Raw genomic sequence first — 19,714 nt, 5'->3', positions numbered from 1 at the left:
CCTGTAGTTAACCTCAATTATATATTTTTAATTATACTCTTATTTTCAAGTCCAATTCAATCCCTAAATTTCCATTAATTGGAGTAACAATCTTAAAATTTTGATCTATAATTTATGGTGGAAAATGTTTAGTATGATTAATTATATAATGTTAAGTATTTTAATAAAAAATACCCAATTTTGTACATTATGTAATTTTTCTATAATATCTTAACATAACTTTAAACATCAATCTTGAAAGTGGAAAGAAATATTCAAATAACAAGGTGAGAACACTTTACACTACTCATTAAATTAATGATATAGGCAAAAACACATTCAACAGATATAGAAGAGTTCCCAAAATTTGATTAGTAATTCATCCCAAAGTGACACCACTCTTCTCAAGAAAGCTAAGCAAGACCATAAAGGTCAAAACAAGTAAAAAAAGAGAATTGAATAAAACCGAGTAAATGATTCCAAATTCCAAAACCAATGTGCATATGTGTTAGTCTGTTTCTTCACTGCACAGCAATCCCTTCATTTATCTCTCTCTTCACTCTTCACCACCGCCCTATTCCACCATTGACATGAAAAAACTTCATCACACAACACAACCCTCTCTTTGGACTAATCAACATTAACACTGAACGAGGTAGCAGCAATTGCAGATAGTGGTCTCAATCTTTTTCCTCTCTCACCTTTTAAATCTCACATTATATGCCACAAAATGGACCATTCCTCTTCTTCTCTTCACCCTCCCCAAGAAACAAAACACACTAACCCTTCTACCAAAACCATTGAAACATCATCAAACACTTCCAAAGGTAAGTGTAAAGTTAAAGGTAAAGGTGGACCTGATAACAACAAATTCAAGTACCGTGGTGTTAGACAAAGAAGCTGGGGAAAATGGGTTGCTGAGATCCGAGAACCAAGAAAAAGAACAAGAAAGTGGCTTGGAACTTTTTCTACTGCTGAAGATGCTGCTAGAGCTTATGACCATGCAGCAATTATTCTCTATGGTTCTAGGGCTCAACTTAATCTTCAACCATCAGGTTCTTCTAATTCTCAATCTTCTTCTCGTGCTTCTTCTTCCACTCATACCCTTCGTCCTTTGCTACCTCGACCTTCTGGTTTTGCTTTCACTTTTTCCAATTCCATCAATAATTCTCATCATTTTCCTCAAGTTTTTAACTCCACCGCCACATCAGGGTTCATTCCTTATGGGGTTTATTCCGGTGGCGGCGGTGTTGAGAACAATAATACAAATATGGGTACAAATCCTGTGTTGTGCCCTATTAGTAACAACATAGTACAGCAATATCATCAAGCTCAATTTAATTCTCATTGTCATTCACAACAAGTTGTGCTAGTGCAACAAGAACAACAACAGCAGCAACAACAAGAAGAACCTGGTGAATTAGTTATTGGTCATAATCATACCGGATCCGGAAAAGAAACCTCGTACAAGAACAACACAATCCATCAACATCATAATCATCTTGTACATAGTGATACTAATGTTGTGTCTAATAATCAACTTGATGAGCAGCATCAGAATTGCATGTACGATTTGGTGGGCTCTGTTGGGTCAAGCTTGTCATCTTCTTTAACTATATCTGTTCCTGTGGAGAATTCTGAGTCTCAAATGGGTATAGGAGTTGGATCTCCTACTTCATTTATGTGGCCAATGCCAATGGAGGAAGATGATTACCCAGCTAATTTGTGGGATTATAATGAATCTTTCTTCTTGGATTTTTGAAGAATTTTAGACATGCACTGTGTTGATTAATTAACTACTACCTTCTTCCACGTTATAGCGCGCTGCTTTGGTGCAATTCCACTCAATCTAAGTAGTTTGAAAGTAGAAGTTCATATAGAGAGAATATATATTGATATGAATAACGTGGGGTTAATAATATAGCTCAAGGTATGATTATTTGATTAGTTAAGTTTCAATAATTTTTTTACATATAATCAGGGTTGCTTTGGGCTTGGAGCAATATCCATGTAGGGTATAAGACCTGGCTGATGTGAAAGACATATAAATGTTCAGTAGCGACTGCTGCTAGAACTTGAAGAAAGGTTCCCCTAGAAAAATTCATACATGTTTATTTCTGTTACATTGTTTGTGTTTATTATGTTCATCTAGAATTTATATACGAGGTATGTCATTTTAGAATTGAGAATATATATTTGATATTTTTCCTATTTTGGTTCCTTCATTATTCTTAGTTTATGTGTATTATTACTTTTATTTAGGGTGATAATTGAAAATAAATGATAGATAGTATAATAATGGTACAAAAAACTCTTATATAATCACTATATAAATCATTTTATCTTCATCTAATTGAGATTGAATATAATATTTATGTATTGTTAGTGCAAAGATTTATATATAGTCAGTACATCATTCATGATTAAATGAATAGTAAATGATGAGCTGACAGTATATAAAATTCTTACACTCATATATTATTTTCTCATTGAGATTTTGTTTAATTTTTTTTTCAGTTTGTCATCCAATATAAAATTATTTTGTTTGAAGGAAAAGACTATTAAGCTTATTTAAATAAGGGTAATGTTGGGCATTGATTAAGGTTTGGTTGACGGAATTGTTCTTCTCCAAACCTAATAGTTGTTTCTGTATCTAAATACTATAGAGTTAATCAATTGCCTCAATAGGATACTTGGATGTTTTATAGGGCGGGTGATTTTTTTGAATAATTTATATAGGATTAGTTAGATAGGATGTAGTAGAATTGTTATATTGCTGTTTAGAGGTATACTAGTTGGGCAAAGTTAGATCTCAAATCTCTCCTACGAGGTCAAAGATATGGATGGTAATGAGCACAGGTAGTAGCTACTCGTTATCCATTTTGAAATATGAGATCATCATTTATATCCGCCTGTATTTGTACGGGTACTCACGTGTGAGTTTTTCATAGGTATTTCTAGATATATCCATGGGTACAACGGGTAGCTGCAGGTTTCTTACGTTATCAATAAATTTCTAACTTCATACTCATATTATCTTTTGAAGGAGATGAACTTAATTATTTTTGTGCCTTTTGATTAGACATTTGAAAAAAAAATGTTAAATCTATTGGAATTTTCTATTTGTGTTATTTGTTGTTCCTATTTCCTTAATAAAAAGTATATATTTTTCTTTGCAATACATTTATTTCTACACATGTAATGATTTTTATAGGGTGTTTCACCATCAAATTCAATGAAAGATATAAATTGGGTAAAAATTATAAACAAAGTAAAAGGAAAGATGTACACAATGTAATGAATGTTAGAGTAGTGTACTTTTTATTTTAATTAAAGGTAATGAGTACCCGCTGACATGGATACCCGTCGACATGGATACCACAATACTCATACTCACTCGTATATACTATCGATATTTATAAATAGGAGTGTTCCATGTCATTGTAAGACACACCAAATACTTAGCTTAGTGCATATTCTCTCTTCTTGTTCTCTTGTTCTAATTGTGTGAGAAATACTTGAGTGAGAGTGAAATTGGGTGTAGTTGGGTTTTGGGAAGTGAGCGAAACAGTTGTAGTTCTCTTTTATCATAGTGGAATAATCCTTGTTGCTCTTCAGCTGTGGACGTATGCAAATTGCCGAACCACATTAAATTTTTGGTGTCATTTTTTCTATTACATTTTCTCCATGGGTCTTCCGCTCCAACAAACTGGTATTAGAGCTCGTTGAGCTCTTGAATGCTAAGTCGTATGACCTAAAAGAAAATTCTTAGTATGCTCTGTGTTTGCAGCATTGTCTGATCTTACACACTAGAAAATAATTGTTCTTGTTACTAGAAATGTATAATAGTGTGAAAGTGCATGTCTAAGAAAGTTATGTCTTAGGAAAGACCTGGTATTTAAGCGTGTATGTTAAGACCCACCTCTCTTTATTGAGAATTTTCTTGGTGTATGTTCACGGACTACGATATTGTTCCGGTATACGGTTATCATGGCGAGTGCTAAATTTAATTTGGAAAAATTTAATGGAGAAAATGATTTCAACCTCTGCGATTGAAGATGAAAACTCTACTAATTCATCAAGGCTTGGGCAAAGCCATGGAAAGTAGAAACAAGTTACCAGAGAGTTTGACCGAGGACGAGAAAGATGAAAACTTGGAAAAAGCACATAGTGCAATTTTGTTGTGCTTGGGAGATGAAGTTCTACGAGAAGTGTCGGATGAAACTACAGCTACTTCATTATGGTTGAAGTAGGAAAGCCTGTACATGACGAAGTCACTCACCAACAAGCTGTATTTGAAGAAAAGAATATATACTCTTCAAATGTAGGAAAGAAAGCCCATAAAAGATCAACTGGATGAATTTAATGAATTTAACAAAATTATTCTCGATCTAAAGAATATTGATGCTAAAATTGAAGATGAAGACCAAGCAATTCTTTTACTATGTTCCCTTCCAAGTTCTTACGAGCACTTCATCGACACCATGATGTATGGTCGAGAAGATCTGACATTGGACGAAGTAAAGGCGGCGTTGCACTCGAAAGAACTGAAGAAAAGATTATCAGATTCGAGATCTGAAGGCTCAGGTGGTAGTCTTTTTGCTAGAGGAAGAATAGATAAGCGAAATCAATTTGGTGAAAGAGGAAAATCTAGGTCGAAGTCTAAAGCAAAACCTAGAAAGTATAAATGTTTTCACTGTCACATGGAGGGGCATATAAGAAATAATTGCCTAGAGCGCAAAGTCAAGGAAAAGATTTATGAATATGGAGATGCAGTTGTAGCAAATGGCTATGATAGTGTAGATGTACTAATAGTCTCAGAGCACGAATCAAAAGATGAATGAATACTTGATTTTGGATGCTCATATCACATGTATCCCATTAAGGATTGGTTTTCCACTTACCAACCCTTAGATGGGGACAAGGTCCTTTTGGGAAATAATGCTCCTTGCAAGGTCATCGGTATCGGCACAATTAGAATCATGATGTTCGACAGAATCGTAAGGACGTTGACAGATGTAAGGCATGCTCCAAAATTGAAGAAAAATCTGATTTCCTTAGGAACACTGGATTCAAAAGGTTATAGCTACAAAGGTGAAGGTGGAGCTATAAGAATATCTAAAGGCCCTATGGTTGTAATGAAAGGAAAGCAAGCGAATAGTCTCTATATGTTACAAGGAAACACAATAACGAGTGTTGTTTTTGTCTCCTCAACACCTGATTCTGATGTCACCAAACTATGGCATCTAAGAATGGGCCATGTTAGTGAAAGAGGTCCAGCCGAGTTGGCCAAACAAGGATTACTATTGCGGTCAACAAGTCGGGAAGGTAGATTTTTGTGAACATTGTGTTTTCAGAAAGCAATGTCGGATAAAATTCAATGTTGCAGTTCATCGAACAAGAGGCACATTAGATTATATACATTCTGACTTGTGGGGTCCTTCCCAAGTACCTTGTCATGGTGGTAGTAGATACATGTTAATATTCATTGATGACTATTCATGTGGATTTTCATTTTGAAACACAAAAGTGAAGCATTTGTCAAATTCAAACAGTGGAAAACCTTGATCGAAAAGCAAACCGAGAGAAAGATCAAGAGACTGAGAACTGACAATGATCTAGAGTTCTGCAGTAGAGAATTCAGAAATTTTTGCAAGAATCATGGTATGGTCAGACATTATACCATGAGGCACACTCCACAACAAAATGGACTTGCAGAACGAATGAATATAACCTTACTTGAAAGGACAAGATGTATGTTGTCAAATGCTGGATTGCCAAAATAATTTGGATGGAAGCTGTCAGTACAACTTGTTACTTGATCTTACTTGATCAACAGATGTCCATCAACGACCATTGGTTTCAAAACTCCAGAAGAGATGTGGTCGGGTATTCCGGCAAATTATGAAAATTTGAGGATATTTGGATGTCTTGCATACGCTAATAACAAAGAAGGAAAACTTGATGCAAGAGCATGGAAATGCATTTTTCTTGGATATCTTGATGGTGTGAAAGGATATAAGTTATGGTGGCAAGAGAAAAGAAAGTGCATTATTAGTAGAGATGTTACTTTTAATGAAGCTGAAATGTTAAAGCCTCATATAAAGTCATCAAGTGAAAATGAAGATCCTAATATCTTGGAGAATGTGGAGTTTGAGGTAGAGCCAACAAAAGAAAAAACACTTGATCAAGAAGAAGAAGTCTATGATGCATGTACTAATAATGATATCTCCCAATTACAATATTATCAATTGGCTAGGGACAGGCAAATGAGACATATAAAACCTCCAGAAAAGTAAGGCTATGCTGATCTGGTGTCATACACTCTAAATATTGATGATGATATCAGTAATTGTAAACCACATTCATATGAAGAAGCTATCAACAACAAAGAAGTTTCCAAATGGATTTCTACCATGACAGAGGAAATCGAGTCTCTTCACAAGAATCATACTTGGGTTCTTATGAAGCTGCCGAAGGCTCAAAAGATTGTTGGATGCAAATGAGTCTTTAAGAAGAAGGATGGAATCCCTGGGGTCGAAGATGCAAGATTCAAGGCGCGATTACTGGCCAAAGGTTTTATACAAAGAGAAGGCATTGATTTCAATGAAGTTTTCTCTCATGTGGTAAAACATAGCTCTATTCGCATCCTACTTGCAATTGTAGCTCATTTAGATATAGAACTTAAGCAACTAGATGTCAAAACGGTATTCTTGCATGGTGAGTTGGAGGAACAAATCTACATGAAACAACCTGAAGGATTTGAAGTTCAAGGGATGAAAGGTCATGTTTGTTTGCTGAAGAAATCTTTATATGGCCTAAAGCAATCTTCCGGACAATGATATCAACAATTTGACACCTTCATGCTTGAAAATGGATATTCCATAAGTGAACATGATAGTTGCGTGACTTGTGTCTACTACAAGAAGCTTGCAAATAAGTCATTTATATATTTGCTTTTATATGTTGATGACATGTTGATCGCATGTAAGAACATGTTAGAAATTATAAACTTGAAAGTTCAATTGAGCTCAGAGTTTGAAATGAAGGACTTAGGAGTTGGAAAGAAAATTCTGGGAATGGAGATTCAGAGGGATAAAAAAGAGGGGACATTCTTTCTGTCACAAAAGAAGTACATTGAGAAAGTGTTGAAACGCTTTAGTATGCAAAATGTTAAACGAGTCACTACTGCTTTGGCGACCCATTTCAAACTTCCAATGGCTTTGTGTCCACAAACTGAGAATGAAAAAGATGAGATGTCAAGTGCACCTTATGCTAGTGCGGCTGGAAGTCTCATGTATGTCATGGTATGTACTAGACCAGATATTGCTCATGCAGTAAGTGTGGTAAGCAGATATATGGCAAATCCTGGTAAAGTTCAGTGGAAGGCTGTGAAGTGGATTATGCGCTACCTAAAAGGTACCATAAATATAGGGCTTTCGTATGGTAAAGTCAAAGATGTTGGAAACAAGATCACTAGATATGTTGACTCGGACTATGCTGAAGATCTAGATAAGCGAAGATCGCACTGGATATGTCTTTACACTGTGTGGTTGTACTATTAGTTGGAAAACAACACTACAATCAATTGTTGCTTTGTCTACAACTGAGGTAGAATACATCATAGTAACATAAGCTATAAAGGAAGCCATTTGGGAGAAAGGTCTAATTGAAGAGATGGGTATACAACTCGAAGAAACAACCATCTATTGTGATAGTCAAAGTGTTATACATCTGACAAAGAATCCAATGTATCATGAAAGAACTAAGCATATTGATGTTCGAGTGCACTTTATCATAGACATAGTGGAGAGAGGAGTTGTTAGAGTGGAGAAAGTACCCACTGTAGATAATTCGGCGGACATGATGACGAAGCCAGTTCCAACTACCAAGTTCAGACATTGTCTGGACTTGATTAATGATCAGAATCTCTAGTGAGCATGAAGAAGAGTAGCCGGAGAATAATTATGATAGTCTTTTAGCCAAGGTGGAGATTTATTGAGTATTGGCTAAAAGAAAAGATGATGAAAAGACTTTCTTGAGCCAAACAAAAAAGAAGTGGTTAAAGATCATCTTGTAGAAAGGGAGAATTTCTAGGCAAGTAAAAAGAAGTGGCTATGATGAAACTAACATTAATGTTCTTTTCCCTTTGGCCACATAATCTTCAAGGGCTTTGGCTATAAATAGGAGTGTTCCATGCCATTGTAAGACACACCAAATACTTAGCTTAGTGCATATTCTCTCTTCTTATTCTCTTGTTCTAATTGTGTGAGAAATACTTGAGTGAGAGTGAAATTGGGTGTACTTGGGTTTTGGGAAGTGAGTGAAACACTTGTAGTTCTCTTTTATCATAGTGGAATAATCATTGTTGCTCTTCAGCTGTGGATGTAGGCAAATTGCCGAACCACATTAAATTTTCGGTGTCATTTTCTCTATTATATTTTCTACATGAGTCTTTCGCTCCAACATAAAGTCTATTGGTTGAAATTTAAATTTGCTTCTAAAGTCTATTGGTTTAGTGGTGTAAGGCCCTACTGGATTTCAAAGGTCGATGATTCGATTCCTATGAGCGGAACTTGTTGGGAGGAGCAGCCACAAACCCCAAAATGGATTAATTTCTTACCTAAAATGGTGAGAAGATACTATTGGTAGAACAAAAAAAATAGAAAATTTTGGTTGGGAAAATGTTATTTGGATCTTTAGATCAAAAAGGAACCAATGGGTTGTTGATTGAGTTTGTTTGAGTAAGTCTATTGGGTGTAATGTATAAGAAAATAATGTATATTTTTATACTTGAAGATGATTTATCTTCTCCAACCAGTAAAAGTATGACATGTGTACTATTTTGTTTAGTTTTAAAAATATTTTTATAAAAAATGATGAAACATACTACATGTCATGATTTTACTGACAAATGACATAACTTATCTTTTTATACTAGAATATATTTTATTTCCTAGGTGTAAAATACATAACAACCTTAAAAGATAAATAGTCTATAAAAATCATCTTCAACGTTTTTTTAAATAACTAATCCAAATCAATACCGGTCTTTCAAAAGTAACTTGATCATTGTTCATCATGGAAGCACTATAGAATGAGGAAGACTGCTTCCACGTGTGGGCAAGGAGAGCAGCAACATGGGATGCACCGTGTATAGAAGGCATGAGATGAGAGTAAATATATTATCTCATAAATTGTGTTACTTCATATGTCATTATTTGTAATTGGTTAAAAAAGTATTTAGGTTAAAATTTTAATAATTAAATATTTTTCTGACCAATCACAAACATTGACACGTGAAGTGATACATTTCTATAGGACTGAAGATATCATGAGATAAACTTGTGTAAAGACGTATGTACGTACGTAGAGAAAACTAATAAAATTTTAACAATTCATTAAAAAATTAATTCTAATTAAAATTTAGTAATAAATAATAGCATAAATAGTATAAACATATTTGTCTCTAAATATGATATATTGTTTAAGTCTCTATACAAATTTTGGTGGGACATTGAGATCAGGATTAGAAACTGAAATTAAAGTGAGGGACATGTGTAAGTAATACTGAGACTGTGAGGGTTGAAGATTGAGTGGGACTATGTGTTCATGCTTGCACCTAGTAAAATGGTAATAATATTATTATTATGGTTAGTTCTCTAGCCTGGTTTTGTTCCACGCACCATGATTAGTTCCCCAATAAATACTCAAACAAGCTCTCTCAACTAAACCAACTTACACTTGGTTGAATTTATAGAAATGTGAAGTCTCTTATGAGGAAATCAGGAAAAAAATTATAAGTGAAAAAGATTATTGAGATTATAAAAATTTTGTCATATTGATATTTTGGATTCAAATCCTCCCAAATATTGAAGAATTCGATGCTGAATTTTAAAAATTATTAGTTAAAAACTAATTTAAATCATAATTATTAAAAAGTTTCTGACACATGTTGCAATCTTCAACCATTATTTGACCTCCAATATTGGATGTAGGGCTAGAAACTATCTGAATCGAGTCGAACCAGAGCTCAGCTCGGTTCAGTTCGTTAATGTTTGGCTCAAGTTATTTTTTAGCTCGAGTTTGGCTCAGTTAAAGTTCGTGAACCGTTCGGCTCAGTTCAAATTAGTTCATTTGAACAACTTAAATATTTATTTCATTTTAAAAAATATTACAAAAGGTTATATAAATTAATAAATATAACATTGTTTATAAATATAATAACAATAAACATAAAAATAATGTATGAATCATAATAAACATAAAATTAGTTTATATGTATACATAAATAAATATATATAGATATATATATATATACACATACATATATATATCAAGCCAACTCATGAGCCTAACGACTCGAACTATATCCAACTCAAGTTCGGCTCGTTTATTTAACGAGCTCAATTTCCACTCATTTGGTTCATGAACCATGTTTGTCGAGCTAAATAATGAGTCGAGTTTTGAACGAATATTGAGCTGGTTCGGTTCATTGTCAGTCCTAATTGGAAGTACTAGAGAGAACCTCGACCTTAATATTTTATCTAGGACTGAAAACTAGTTGAATCGAGTCGAACGAGAGCTCATCGGTTTAGCTCGATAAGGATTTGCTTAGCTCTGATCTCGGGCATACAAGTTAATTTTTTGTTCGAGTTTGACTCGGTTCAAGTTCGTGAACTATTAAGCTCAATTCGAATTGGTTCATTTGGACAACTCAAATAATTAAATCATTTTAAAAAAAAATACAAAATGTCATATATATAAAAATATAACTTTGTCGAGATTGAGTGTAACTTAAATTAGGTGTAAACGAATACATCCTCATATATATATCTATATATATATATATATATATATATATATATATATATATATATATATATACATATATCGAAGAAACTGATGAACCTAATGAGTCACACTATATCTAGTTCAAGTTCGACTCATTTATTTATTCAGCTCAAGTTCGACTCATTTGGTTCATGAACCAAGTATAGCGAGGTAAATAACAAGTCGAGTTTCGACGAATACAGAGTTGATTTGGTTTATTGGTGGTCCTAATTTTATTCGCCAAGACTCAAGACTTTTAATGTTTTGCACTGTTGAGTATGGTACTTTATGGAACATATGATGCAATTAAAATAGAGTTGAGAACAAAAGTTGGGATCTACAATGTCATTGAGATTTTGAGAATAGTTATGGTATTGGTATTGTGTGATGCACTTTTGGATATGGAAAGATCTCTATTCATGGGGGAACTTTACAAAACATTGCATTTCACATACCATCAACAACGAATTGCGGAAGATGATCACAAACTTGAGATGACAATAGAACTCGTGGCTTTTAGAAAGAAAAGAATGAGGGATTGTGATGAGAAGAGAGTAATAAGCGTATAACATATATGTATTTGTCATTGATTTGAAGAAATGGATTACATGTCTTTTATAGTAAGTCTATCAACTACCAAAACAAAATTTTAAAATCTACTAACCAAAAACAGAAAGTGTTAGTTTAAACACAACTAACACTTAATCATTCAATCATTCACATATAGCTTGGATTATAAGGCATTTCTAACACTTTTCCTTAAGCCAAGCACTTGAGAGATACCATTCTTATCATCGTCTTCAAGTCTTCAAATCTGCCAACCTTTAAAGGTTTGGTGAAAGCATCAACAAGCTGCAATTCAGTCTTAAAATACACCAATTTTAGCATCTCTTTGTTCACTAGATCTCTAAGAAAGTGGAATCTGACTTCTATGTATTTACTCTTGTCATGGCTCACTGGATTTTTAGACAAGCTAATGGCAAAAACATTGCATATCCTTAGTTGTAGAGGGTTCTTTACACTGATCATCATTTCTCTTAGCAATTCCTCAAGCCAAATTGCTTGACATGCTACATAACACCCTGATATATACTCTGCTTCACAACTAGAGAGAGCAATCACTAGTTTCTTCTTGGAACACCAAGAAATTGGAGTGTTGTTCAATAGGAATAGATATCCTGATGTGCTTTTCCTTTCAACTAAATATCCTCCATAATCAGAATCTGCAAACCCAGCTAGTTCCAGTCTGATTTTTGTGTTTCAATTGGAAATAGAATGCCATGATCAGATGTCCCTTTAACATATCTCAGAATCCTCTTAGCAATTAGCATATGAGTCTTCTTAGAATTGCACATGAACCTGCTCACAAGCCCAACACCATAGGATAGTCTGGTCTACTATTACACAAGTATCTCAGGGATCCAACAATCTATTTGAACAAGGTCTCATATACTACCTCACCATCTTCATCTTTTGTCAATTTCACATTGGCTTCAATTGGACTAGTCATTAAGTTGTAGGAATCTATGTTGAACCTTTGAAGCAAGTCACTAGCATACTTCTTCTGGTGCATCAATAAACTAGTAAGGGTGTATGAGAATTCCATCCCTAGGAAGTAGCTTAATTTGCCCAAATCTATCATCTCAAATTCTGCTTCCATGTTTCTTTTGAACTTCTCAATTCTTCTCAAGTTGGATCCAGTGATAAGTAGATCATCAACAAACAATCATTGGATTAATAAGTCTCCATCATCATTATCCTTTACATTTTTTAAATTTGAGTTTGAACAAGAAGGAATCAATCATTTTGTTCCAAACTCTTAGAGCTTGCTTTAAGCCATATAGTGTCTTCTTTAGCTTGTAGACTTGATGCTCTTTTCCTCTTACAATAAATCCAGGAGGCTATTGAACATACACTTCTTCTTATAAGGGACCATGAAGAAATGCAGATTTCACATCAAGCTGAAATAATGGCTAGTTCTTTGCACAAGCTACTCCTACCATCAAGCTTATAGTTTCAATCTTAGCCACTGGAACAAACACCTCTGAGTAATCCAAACCTTCTCTTTGCATAAATCCTTTGGCTACCAACCTTATAGTTTCAATCCTAGCCACTAGAGCAAACACCTCTCAATAATCCAAACCTTTTCTTTGCAGAAATCTCTTGGCCACCAACCTTGCTTTGTGCTTTGATATGGTTCCATCAAGGTTAAGTTTTTGTTTGAAAATTCATTTCAATCCAATCTGGTGTTCCTTTTGGAATATCAACCAAGCACCAAATCTTGGTTTTCTCTATGGATTTGAGTTCTTTAACAATTGCTTCCTTCCATACATAGTGTTGAAGAGCCTCAGTCTCATTGATTTGTTTCGCTTCAACCATTAGTGTTAAGTGCACTAAGTTACATTCATCACTGATATGGTAATCGTAGTGCATTACATAGTCATTGAACCTAGTAGACATTGATCTCATCCTTCTTGATCTTTGATCAATTGGTACATCATTGATTCTTTCACTTCTTTCTTCTAAGATTGGCACTTCATTAATGATTTCAGGTATGATTCTCTTCAAACTAGTTGTCATTTCTTTCCAATTCCAGCTTTCATGTTCCAACATAATGATATATCTACTGATTTGTACATTGTCTCTTATTGGATCATAGAGCTTATATGCACATGTAGGATGGTAACCAATGAATACCATAGCTTCACTTTTGTCTTGAAGCTTAGATCTTCTTTGATCAGGCACATGCTCGTATATAAGTGAATCAAACACTTTAAGATGACTTACTGATGGTTTTTCTCCATTCCTGGCTTCCATATGAACTTTTCCTTCTAGTTTCTCTGTTGGAATTCTGTTTAGGATATACATTGAGGTTGTTATAGCTTCACCCCATAATTTTTGTGGTAGACAAAATCTTTGATCAAGCTTCTTGCCATATCCATTATTGTCATGTTTCTCTTTTCAGCAAGTCCATTATGTTGAGGTGTATATGGAGTAGTGACTTCATGTCTAATGTCATCCTATTGGCAATGTGATTCAAATGCATTGGATGTGAATTCACCTCCTCCATCTGTTCTAAGGATCTTCAGCTTCTTTCCATTTTCCCTTTCAACTGAGGCTTTGAATCTCAGAAAGTATTCAAAGGCTTCACTTTTCAGCTAAATCACATACACCCATATCATCCTACTATACTCATCTACAAAGATAATGAAGTACCTATTTCCAGCCAATGCTGGTTCTTCAAATGGTTCACACACATCTGAGTGTACTACTTCCAAGACTCCTCTAGACCTCATGCTTGAGTGAGATTGGAATGGTTTCTAGTTTGCTTACCAGTCAAACAAACTTCACACATATCTTTAGGAAGTGTAATTAGACGAATGCCATGAACCATATTGGTGGACCAAGTTGATATAGACTTTTGAAATTCAGGTGACCATACCTTGAATGCCATAGCCAACTTTCTTCATTGGCTTCTATTGCAGTAAGGCATTGAACATTAGCAGCCTTATATTCACCTAAAATATCCTATTCTTGGTCAGCTTACTTATCATGATTAGTCTTTTCTTAGCATCAAACACCTCAACTTGATCATTTCCCATCACTATTATGAATCCCTTTTGTATAAGTTGCCCAATGATGAGTAAGTTGTATCTTATGCCACAGACAAAAACACATATGAGATTAGAGCCTTGGATCCATTATTCCTTGGAATCATTACATCACCAACTCCTTCTACTTTCAAGGTATTATCATCTACAAACTTCACTTTGCTCTTTCTGCTTGAGTTAAAGTCTATGAGCCATTCTTTATGACTTGTCATATGGTTTGAGCACCCTAAGTCAAGGTACCATGACTCAAAGTGAGCATCTTCTGCTGAATTTGTAACCATCAAAGTTAGTGGTCATGCCTCAGAATATTCATGTGTTGTGAAGGCCTCTTTGTCATGCTGATTCTTCTGTTTTCCTTTCTCAACATAACACTCATAAGAGTAGTGTCATGATCTATGGCAATTGAAGCACTCAACATTCCTCTTGTCACACTTCCTTTGTTTCTGAATCTTTCTCTGCCCTCCTTTTCTTTCAGAAAATTCTGGCTAGTCATAGTCTGCTTTGTTCTTCTTTCCCTTCCACTTCTTGCCTTTCTTTCTTTTTTTCTTCATCTTTGAAATGAGTTGCTTTTAAGGCATGTTCACAACCTTTTATTGGATTTTTGTCCATAAGCCTCATCTGATGTGATTCTAGTGAGTTTTGAAGTTCCTCAATCTTCATTATTGAGACATCTTTTGACTCATCTATTGCTACTATAATATAGTCAAACTTTTGAGGCAAAGATCTCATAATTTTCCTATGATCATAAGATCTATGACTACCTCTCCACATCCTTTCATTTGATTAGTAATAGTAATTACCTTTATGAAGTAATCTTCAACCTTGTCATTCTCCTCCATTTGAATTAATTCATATTGCCTCATTAGTGTTTGTAGCTTCACTTTCTTTATCTTGTCTCCACCAGAATGGTTTCGCATCAAGATGTCTCAGGCTTCCTTAGCTGTTGTGGCATTCTGAATCTTCTCAAAGTGAGTGCCATCAACACACTGATGCAATAAGAATAGTGACTTGTTATCCTTCTTCTTTGCTTCTTTGAACATGATTTTTTGAATCTCTGTGGCTTCAGGACCTGATGCAATAAGTCCATTCTCAACAGCCTCATTCACCTCTTGAAAGTTGAACAACACCTTTATTTGAGTGTTCCATCGTTCCCAATTCCTCTCTGTGAGAATAGGTAGACTCATTGATGGAAGATTGCTGTCATTCCCAACCATTGTAGCTCAAATGTTCTTAACACGGATCCAGTCGCACTTTCTCAGCCTTCTAGTACAACTTTCAATCCAAGATCAACAGCTTCAGATCCTCCAATGATTCACACAATGAATGCTTGAGTTTTTCTTATTCAACTTAACAAAACAAGATTTTTTTAGATGAAGGGGAAGAAAGAATCGGTTAGAAACGTGATTCCAGGATAGCAATGTGCTCTTGATACCAAATGTTAGATTTTAGAAAGAAACAAATGAGGGATTGTGATGAGAAGAGAGTAAGAAGTGTATAACATCTATGTATTTTTCATTGACTTGAAGAAATGAATTACATTCCTTTTATAGTAAGTTTATCAACTACCAAAACGGAATTTTAAAATCTACCAACCAAAAACAGAAAATGTTAGTTTAAACCCAACTAACACTTAATCATTCAATCATTCATATTGACGTTAAGGATTTCTCTGTTGAGAAAAAAATCATAAGAGAGGTTTGAAATGTTAAAGGACTTTTCTGTAGATAACATAATTAAGAGAAAATATGTATCTTCACTTATATATAAAGGGGTGATTTTGTTACCCAATAACTCTACCCGAAAATCACCGATGACAATGTATTAGATTTTTTACCAGAAGTTTGAAAAAATTCTCTTAGAATAACTGAATAAGTAAATATCCCAAACAAATTTTGATGGTGTTAATTAGAAGTTGTTTACATAACTGGTTAGAGAAAACAGTATAAGTATTAATGCTTTAAAAATATAAATAAGCATTAATAGACCAGAGAAATTTAAGTAAATCCATTTGCTTCTCATGTTATATATATCGCTGTCAGAATAAAGTAACGAGTTGATAAAATATAATATTTTCCAGAGAAGGAGCTGAGCCTAATGAAGAATTATTTTTCTAAAGTCCAAATGTAATCTGATATTAATGGGACACCTTATGTTGTTCTGGATCTATGTATTAGCATTGGAATTAATGGGACACATTATGTTTGGTCTGGATCTACGACACCATGCTCAATATAATTATAACTGTATATTAGTTGTAAGAGTGTTTATATCTAGACCGATGTACAAAGCTGAAATTATTTAGATTGTGTTGGACTAGTTTCTAAAAATCGATCGGTCTTGTTTGAATTTTGGTTACAATTTCATGAATCAACCTAAAACAATACTAATTACATATATAAAAATTAATGAAGATTATTTCACTTATGAATCTAATTAACCTTGTAGTTGATAATTTAAAATGTATATTTTTCTAATTGTCAAAAGTATTGTTACTTATTAGTTAACATTTTTTATTGTTAAAATTATGTTGATATGTTCTTTGTGTTGATTTCCCGATGTTTATTTTTGATGTTGTTATTATTTTTGTTATCGTTTTTATTTTTAGTTCAAACGAACACTATTATTGTTCAAAGAAATATTTGTATGTGTCATACTTGATACTAGCAATCTTGGAGCAAACTACTCAATGTTTTATGTGAATTTGAAATTTGAATATGTATTGAAGTTATTTTGAAATATACGAATTTGACACTTTGAAAGTATATCAATTTTTATTTATTAAAAATAGAATCAAATGAGACTAAAATCGCATATAAATTTTGATATAATTTCTTAATATTAATCAATTAAACCGAATTAGATCCCATATAAATTTTTGGATAGAATGACTTTTTGTCTGAAAATCATCTAAACCAATTGCAAACACCCTAATTGGTTGTTCTTATATTGTCGTATATAGTTTTTTTTTTAAATGCACTGTATATAAATATCAAAAACATATTGTCGTGTACCCAAAAGAAAAGAAGAAAAAAAAATTATTGCCATACATTGTCGACCTTGGCTTATTTTGGTGCTGTATTTCTTTTGGGTCATAGTTTAGTTACTTTTGAGTCATTGCCATATATGCAAGTATGCAACTAATAGTTACGGCTCTCCAAAATCACTGATATGGCTACTTTTAGCTATCTATGTCCCTATCTTGTTTTTGGGGGAAAGCTAAGTAAACCTATTTTTTTTTATTGAAATTGGCCTCTAAAATGGCCCATGTATCTTTGTCACCCTTGACCTTCTATGAAAAACTATGGGTGTTCAAATCCAGACCGGTCCAAAATAAAAACCGCAAACCGATTTAAAGTAAACCGAAACCGCAAAAACCGAATTTATTTGGATCGTATTGGATTTATTTTTTAAGGACCGATCGGTCCGGTCCGGTCTTCGGTTTCACGTTTGGGATCCAGACCGATCCAGACCGGACCAATATTGTTAAATGTATCTCCTAATTTTTACTAAAGTATTTGAGATAGGCAGTGGCACTATAGAATCCCTAGATCCTCATTCCTAAATCCCTAATTTCTCCATTGTGATGAGGAAAAGTAAGATGTAAGTGGAAATAAATTTTCCTCATTCCTCCATAATCACTAGATAGATGTTGAATGTTCACTGCAGAATCCTTAATTTTGTTGTTTACTTCTTGTTGTTGTGTTATTGTTTTTTTTTTTATTGATTGGATCATGAAATTGTTAAAAATGCTTGGATCATTAGACTATATTGATGTTTCTAATCTTAATATTAAAAGAATCAAACTTTTCTTCATTAGTCTGGTTGCTGCCTTGTTGGTGTTGTAGGCTAAAATAGAAGGGATTTATATGTTAATATCTAAAAAAAAGACCGATCCAAACCGAACCGAAACCGCATATAAAATTTGGACCGGATCGGATCGGACATCTTAATATTAATGGATCAGACCAAACCAGACCGCATACTAATTATTCGTTTGGATCGGATGATTTTTTGCTTAATAACCGTTCCAAATGGACCGCGAACACCCCTATGAAAAACCAACCAAACTTCTACCTATCTTTGTGCATTGATGTGAGTTGTGAGGTTGTTATTGACCCACTGATCCAATTATTAACCGAACTTATAAATAATTACATTTTAGAATTTTAACCAAATGATTTATTAAATCACTTTGATATGTGAAAATTTTGGTTCAACTAAATTAAAATCAGCTAAAAATGGAATATTTGAGGAAATGAATTAGAAGATTTCCTTAAAATTTAAAAATTAAAGAGACATTACTTCATATATTCATATATAATTATTAATTATATATGATGTTATTTGATTTTGGACTGGATAATTTAATCAGTTAAACCTAAGATGAAATCTTTTTTGATTTAATGTCCGCCTCTAGTTGCATAAGATTGCTTTTTACAATTGAGGCTTGGAAAAAAAATTAAAAATCAGCCACAAAAAAAAGGAAAATATCTTGACCAATTCCATCATATTCATATATTGGAGAATGGAGACAAACCAAAAGAAGAAGAATGATGAAGTTTGAGGCCATTAGTGCCTCTGTCTGACCCCATAACGGTTTGATATTTGTTTCATGTGTTTGCCTCTATGCATTAGAAAATATTCTTATATATAGTACAAGACACAAACATATAGGTCAATACATTAATATGTGGTTTTGCATAAAATTACTATAGTTCAAAGTGATAATATATATATTATAATTCTAAATCTGGCAACAATTATAATTGATTTGGTAAAGAGAACTTCTATGGTGGGCTTGTTATGTATAGTTGTTGTCATATTATAGTCACTTGTGTTTATAATGCAAATAATTCAAAAATAATTGACAGCTAATGAAATGTGACAAGTTAAGTCTGGGAGATACTAATAATTCTTAAGCTTCACATAAATGATTAGATTTCTATCATTCTGATGAAAACAATTTCATTAAAAAAATATTTCTAGTAACATTAATCATTTTTAGTCTTTATAAATTTTTATGTGTACCAATTTAATATTAAAAAAATAGTTATAAAACATGCTAAAAATAATTATTATGATATATATTTAATATTTTTTGGATCATTATAAGTTTTTCAATTTTTCAGCCAGGAGATGGATAAGTTTTACTCTAACCTTTATCCTTTGAAAGAGGCTAGATTGTCATTATCGATTAGCCATGTCTCCATGCGACAAAAGTGATTCACAGTACCTCATTCTTTTATTATTAAGTATTAGAGAAAATAGATTATGCACTAAAAGTGACAACT

General features: G+C 33.5%; 1 protein-coding gene across 1 annotated transcript; it reads left to right on the top strand.

Annotated features, from left to right (window-relative positions):
* Positions 459-2,190, top strand: LOC109342611 (ethylene-responsive transcription factor ABI4-like). The gene has a single exon (XM_019580554.1). It carries the CDS (start codon positions 710-712, stop codon positions 1,739-1,741), a length of 1,032 nt encoding a protein of 343 aa, XP_019436099.1. The 5' UTR covers positions 459-709; the 3' UTR covers positions 1,742-2,190.

Source organism: Lupinus angustifolius, chromosome LG03, assembly GCF_001865875.1.
Source record: "Lupinus angustifolius cultivar Tanjil chromosome LG03, LupAngTanjil_v1.0, whole genome shotgun sequence".
NCBI classification, from domain to species: domain Eukaryota; kingdom Viridiplantae; phylum Streptophyta; class Magnoliopsida; order Fabales; family Fabaceae; genus Lupinus; species Lupinus angustifolius.
Note: the sequence above shows the minus strand (reverse complement) of the source record. Positions and strands in the feature narration are given on the sequence as shown.